The sequence below is a fragment of the Papilio machaon genome, chromosome W (genome assembly GCF_912999745.1).
Source record: "Papilio machaon chromosome W, ilPapMach1.1, whole genome shotgun sequence".
Classification (NCBI taxonomy): Eukaryota; Metazoa; Arthropoda; class Insecta; order Lepidoptera; family Papilionidae; genus Papilio; species Papilio machaon.
The window spans coordinates 4,428,261-4,434,813 of NC_060015.1; the positions used below are offsets into that span (position 1 = coordinate 4,428,261).

Sequence of the window (6,553 nt, forward strand, 5' to 3'; positions counted from 1 at the left end):
TACTGAACCGATTTAAATGAAATTTGGTACACAGATATTCTAGAGCCTCAGAAAGAACATAGGCTACTTTTTAACGCGAAAACAGGGTTGTAAGGGGTTGAAAGTGGGGGTGGTAATTTGTATGGAAGTATTGTCATTTTAACAGTTAGAAGCTTGAAATTTCTTTCTAAGGCTGCTAATTTGATAGAAATAAATATGAAATTAAATTTTTGTATCAATGTTACCCTCAAGGGTGCTAAATAACTATAGGGGATGAAATTTTGTTTGGGAATATTTTAGACTTCGGTGAATGTTTTGTTTAGTATGTTTTGCTGTTACACTTACCAATATTTAGTCTAGGGCCTCAGAAAGCCACGGACCTGCTCGGTTGTCCGAGTGGGCGGAGAGGTGAACTCCGACGTGGCGCGTCCCCGGGTGGTGGATAGGGGAACGCCCCGGCATATTGCCGGGGTAGGGCTTTTTTTTTTGCCCCGCGAACCAAACACCAACAAACCCGTAAGTCCGCACTGAGCGGAAACGGGGGCTCTGCGCCTAGCGCGGGGCCGCGAGGAAGAAAACCTCTATAAAAAATTACCCTGAGGAGAGGGATGTTCCGTGGGGCTATACCGGATAGGGCCACCCATACCGGGCAGGCCTGCGGAACATCGGTGAGGGCGTGCGGCAACACGTTAAAAGGCAGTGGACTTCGGTCGGTGTATGGCGGCCTTCAAGGCCGCGCTTCAGGACTAGGGGACCCCACCCTGCATTAAAAAGGCGGTTTCCGGTGTCCGACAACACTGGAAAAACAATGGACATGGCAAGCTTCAAAAACTCATTACCCCAGGAGGGTACCGCTGGCAACGCCAGCGGAGAATCCCTCCCAGAGGTCACTCTGACCTCTGGCCGGCCCTCGTATTCTGGGGGGGCCAAAGACTGCCAACCAACGACCTCGGCGATAACAACTGACAACGAAGCAAACGATTTGGAACTGACGACGCCTGGAAGAGCAGAGGAAGGCGGGGAGAGCGACGTGGAGGTGGTCTCTATGTCGGAGTCTTCCTCCGACTCAGACAGTACTCTGGACGGGAGGAAGGCGAGCGCGAGCACGGCGCGGAAAAAGATCAGCGGATCCGCGGCCCCAAAAATCGCCCTCAAGTTCCCAATTGGGACAGAGAGCAAGGGGAAGAATAGGGCGCTAAAAGAAGCGGAAGCAGCGGGCCCGGTCAAAAAAGTGTCGACAGCGACAAGAGGCCGTACCAGACGACCGGGGGCCCAAAGCAGTTTCCTGCAGGAGGCGAAAGCCTACTTAGCGGAGGGGGAGGAGAGTCGAGCAGCTGGCTCGGACCCCCCCCCCTACCAGCCTCCATGCCTGCCCAGGGACTTGTCGGAGCCCAGGGCTGCGCAACCGGAGGCTGCCACCATAGAGGCATTGGCTGCGAAGGCCCTCCTGAATGTTTCCACAATTCAGGGGGAGGTTAAGAAGAGCGGAAACCTAAAGGGAACAGTGCGGGGCCAGATTAACAGGGCCACCCAACAGGTGATAGAAGCGGTGGAGGAGCTCCGAGCGATCACCCCCGAGGAGGAGCAACGCCGGCTCCGCGCGGAGAATGCCAGACTAGCTAGAGAGCTGGAGCTGATCCGCGCGGAGCTGCGTGCTTTCAAAGAAGCGCACTCGGAGTCGCAAAAGCGGTCAGAAGCGACTCCGAGGGAGGCTCCTCAGGCCCAGGAGGGGGTGGAGGCGATTCTCAGGGGCGCTCTCGAAGAGATGAGGCGCGAACTCCTAGAGTCAGTAGGCGGGATGGTGAACGCCCGCCTACAAGACCTGGAGACGCGCCTCCCCCCTGAGCCGGTGGTCAGACCACCGCTCCAGGCGGACAAACAACATCCGCCGCCGCCGCGCCCTGTAGTCAGGCCCAACCTGGCGACCAGCGCCCCTAAAAACGTGGAGACACGACCAGCCCAGGCCCCTGTAGCCAAAGCCAGGCCGGTCCCCAAACGGAGGATCGCCCCTACAGCTGTACCGGCTGCCCCTCCCCCCCCTCCACCTGCTGGCGGAGGAGGGCGCGTAGGGAAAGCCGCGAAGGCTCAAGCCGGAGCCGCTGAACCCGCCCCCCAAACTCCCGGGGGTGAAGTACAGTGGTCTAAGGTAGTCGGCCGCAAGGCAAAAAAGAAGAAAAAGGCTCCGGCCGGGGCCCCGCCTGCTGCGCCAGTTCACCCTAATGGGACGCAGCGGGTTCCCCCTCCCCCTAAAGCAGTAAAGATCGTGGCCCCCAAGACGGCGGCCATAACCGTCACCCTTAAACCGGGGGCCACGATCACGACAGCAGAGGGACAGGTCTCTGAGGCCAAATATACTGACGTCTTGGCCAAGGCTAAGGCGTCGATCTGCCTCAGAGACTTCGGCTTGGAGACGGTCAAAGTGCGGACCAGCATGACCGGCTCCAAGCTGATGGAAGTGGGGGGGAACACCCCAGAAGAGACGGCCGAATTCAATAGCTGTAATTATAAAATCGGATAATACTGTAAACAAATGTTCCCCATATCATATTGTCATCTTTCTTCTATTATGAAATCTATAATAATTGTACTCTACTTTTAGGCATAAAATTAAATATCTTGATTTGATTGGATTGGCAATGTTTTAATTTACACACAAGTATTTTATTACTTAGGGCGCAAAATGCGGACATAGTTACCAATTTTCTATTTATTTTTTTTCACCTCGTCGCCATTTGTAGGACCATAGGGTCTCTAAAGATGATTAAGGACAGACACTGGCTCACCACTACCGCACTGGAGCGCAGGCGCACGTCCGCTTCGTACCGCGTTCGTCACTCAACTACCCAGAGACAGCTGTCCATTCCAGTGTGGTACATGAGACAGTGAATTGTATCTATTCCATAGACACAAACACTACACTGAGGATGGACATAGGCTACATTTTAACGCGAAAAAGGGGTTGTAAGGGGTTGAAAGTGGGGGTGAAAGTTTATATGGAATTATCTTCATTTTTACAGGTAGAAGATTGAAACTTATTTTCAAGGCTAATTTGATAAAGATAAATATGAAATTAAATTTTTGGAAAAATTGTATCCCCAAGGGTGCTAAATAACAATAGGGGATGAAATTTTGTTTGGCAATATATTCGGTTTTGTTGAATGTTTTCTTTAATATGTTTTGCTATTACCCTTACCAATATTTAGTCTAGAGCCTGAGGAAGGACATAGGGCACATTTTAACGCGAAAAAGGGTTTGCAAGGGGTTGAACGTGGGGGTGAAAGTTTGTATGGAATTATCGTCATTTTTACAGTTGGAAGCTTGAAACTTATTTTTGAGGTTGCTAATTCTATATAAATAAATATGAAATTAAATTTTTGTAAAAAATTTACCCCCGAGGGTGTTAAATAACAATAGGGGATGAAATTTTGTTTGGCAATATATTCGGTTTTGGTGAATGTTTTGTTTAATATGCTTTACCAATTTTTAGTCTAGAGCCTGAGAAAAGACGTAGTCTACATTTTAACGCGAAAAGGGGGTTGTAAGGGGTTGAAAGAGGGGGTGGAAAATTGTGTGGAAGTATCGTCTTCTTTTACAGTTAGAAGCTTGAAACTTATTTTTGAGGCTGCTAATTTGATATAAAGAAATTAATATTCAATATTTGAAAAAAAGTTTACTCTTAAGGGTGCTAAATAACAATTAGGGGTGAAATTTTGTTTGGGAATATTTTAGATTTTGTTGAATGTTTTGTTCAATATGTTTTGCTGTTACCGTTACAAATATTTAGTTTAGAGCCCGAGAAAGGATAAAGACTACTTTACAACGCGAAAAAGGGTTTGTAAGGGGTTGAAAGTTAGGGTGGAAATTTGTATGAAAGTATCGTCATTTTTACAGTTAGAAGCTTGAAACTTATTTTTGAGGTTGCTAATTCTATATAAATAAATAGTAAATTAAATTTTTGTAAAAATTTTGCCCCCAAGAGTGCTAAATAACAATAGGGGATGAAATTTTGTTAGGCAATATGTAATAGTTTTGGTGAATGTTTTGTTTAATATGTTTTGATGTTACGCTTACCAATATTTAGTCTAGAGCCTGAGGAAGTACAAAGCCTACTTTTTAACGCGAAAAAAGGGTTATAAGAGGCTGAAAGTGAGGGTGGAAATTTGTATGGAAGTATCGTCATTTTTACAGTTAGAAGCTTTAAACTTATTTTTTAGGCTGCTGATTTGATAAAAATAAATATGACATTTGAAATTTGTAAAAGTTTTACCCTCAAGGTTGCAATGTAACAAAACGGAATAGGGGATGAAAGTTTGAATTAGAAGATGTTTATGTGAATATTTTGTAAGTTTAATATTTTTTGGCATTTTTTATAAGTTTAAGTAAAAAAAACAACAACAACATAATTCTCGACCCGTAACCCAGAGGGGTAGGCAGAGACCCAGGACCTACATTTGGCGCGGTCCGGGCACACCTCTTTCTATGTTCTTCTACATACATCAAAGCATAGCACGTTGGTTAAATAAAATAATTAGCTCAAAAAAAAAATGCTACCCAAAATAGTATTTCACGCGGACGAAGTCGCGGGCACAGCTAGTTCTATATAAATAAATAGTAAATTAAATTTTTGTAAAAATTTTGCCCCCAAGAGTGTTAAATAACAATAGGGGATGAAATTTTGTTAGGCAATATGTAATAGTTTTGGTGAATGTTTTGTTTAATATGTTTTGATGTTACCCTTACCAATATTTAGTCTAGAGCCTGAGGAAGTACAAAGCCTACTTTTTAACGCGAAAAAATGGTTATAAGAGGCTGAAAGTGAGGGTGGAAATTTGTATGGAAGTATCGTCATTTTTACAGTTAGAAGCTTTAAACTTATTTTTTAGGCTGCTGATTTGATATAAATAAATATGACATTTGAAATTTGTAAAAGTTTTACCCTCAAGGTTGCAATGTAACAAAACGGAATAGGGGATGAAAGTTTGAATTAGAAGATGTTTATGTGAATATTTTGTAAGTTTAATATTTTTTGGCATTTTTTATAAGTTTAAGTAAAAAAAACAACAACAACATAATTCTCGACCCGTAACCCAGAGGGGTAGGCAGAGACCCAGGACCTACATTTGGCGCGGTCCGGGCACACCTCTTTCTATGTTCTTCTACATACATCAAAGCATAGCACGTTGGTTAAATAAAATAATTAGCTCAAAAAAAATGCTACCCAAAATAGTATTTCACGCGGACGAAGTCGCGGGCACAGCTAGTAGTGTTATAAGTGAACTATTTAAGCAGAACTCAACGAACACTTGCCCAAGGGTACGTACCAGAGTAACAAAGGTCCTTTGGAAGCCATTATACATGGCAAATACATGGATGTATATAACAAGCAAACCTAACAGGATATCAATCATATGTGACGGAGAAAGGGAAGAAATCATATTAGAAGGGGCAGGAGTACTACAGATAGAACAAAGGTGTTACATAAAAACAGAGGAAAATATCTTGATAACACGAAGAAGTGAATCAGTCTTGGTAAAAGCAGTTTTTTCAAAAAAAAATCAAATTTCACGCTAACGATGAATAACACTAAAAGCAATGCGAACATCATACCGAACGAAGAGGTGCTAAAGGATTCCGACAACTGGATACGTAATCTTATAGAAGATCAAGAGGGAATTCAGCACGAACTACGCACATCAATATGGAAGCAAGTTGAGGGACACAAAACAACAATAAGTATCACTACAATAGCAATAATCTGCATCATGACAATGGGCTGTTGTCATCTCATCAGAAAAACAACATGTCGATGGAGGCCAAGGATTGGAAGAAGGTTGACAATAAGAAAGAATACAACAAATAACAACAGTGAAGGCGCACATTCACAGAGTAGAGGAATTAAATCAGTTTCAGCAGCCGAGACCATGCAACCGCAAATATAATTTATTATTTCTTCCTCGTATAATGTACTGAACGTATTTACATGTAATTATTGAGTTCAAACAGCAATAAGTTTTGTTTGCAACAGTGTTACGGAGAATCCGCGGAGATTAAAGATGTATGAGGAAGTGAGATACGAGTATGTAACATGAAACACGTAGGCATAAGGCAACGCGCCTCGCATTACAACTTGTGGTTTTGTTTGTTTGGTCGTTGTCCAGCGCCAGCTTTGGCGTGTGTGCGTATGTTTATGAATTTAGTTGTGCTTTGTCTAACACAAGTTACGTTATATGTGCAGTGATAGATATAACAGTTTGTTGTTATAAATTTACTTTACCTTTCTGCTATAAAGGTCGCCAAAACAAGTCTACAAAAAAATAGATATACATTTGTAAATGTATAAATACCTATTGCAAAATGCATTTTAGTTTCACAGTACTCGAAATATATTACGATCAGTTAACATTAGTTAAGCAATTAGTTTCCAAAATTAAAGAAACCCACACACTAATCCTGGCCTTCGTGTTTCGATAACAGTTCTATTAATCTGATTCGAATCTGTACCACGCATCAGATCAGTATGAGTCAATTGAGAAAGTAAACCGTCGCGCATTGTTCCGAGTGGATGCGCGCCAAG

The 6,553-nt window shown here is 43.5% G+C and overlaps 1 protein-coding gene across 1 annotated transcript; it reads left to right on the forward strand.

Moving 5' to 3' along the window:
• Nucleotides 1-787: 787 nt before the first annotated feature.
• Nucleotides 788-2,497, forward strand: LOC123722944 (actin cytoskeleton-regulatory complex protein PAN1-like). Its single transcript, XM_045685498.1, has one exon. The coding sequence runs from the start codon at nucleotides 788-790 to the stop codon at nucleotides 2,495-2,497; it is 1,710 nt and encodes a 569-aa protein (XP_045541454.1).
• The last annotated feature ends 4,056 nt before the right edge of the window (nucleotides 2,498-6,553 follow it).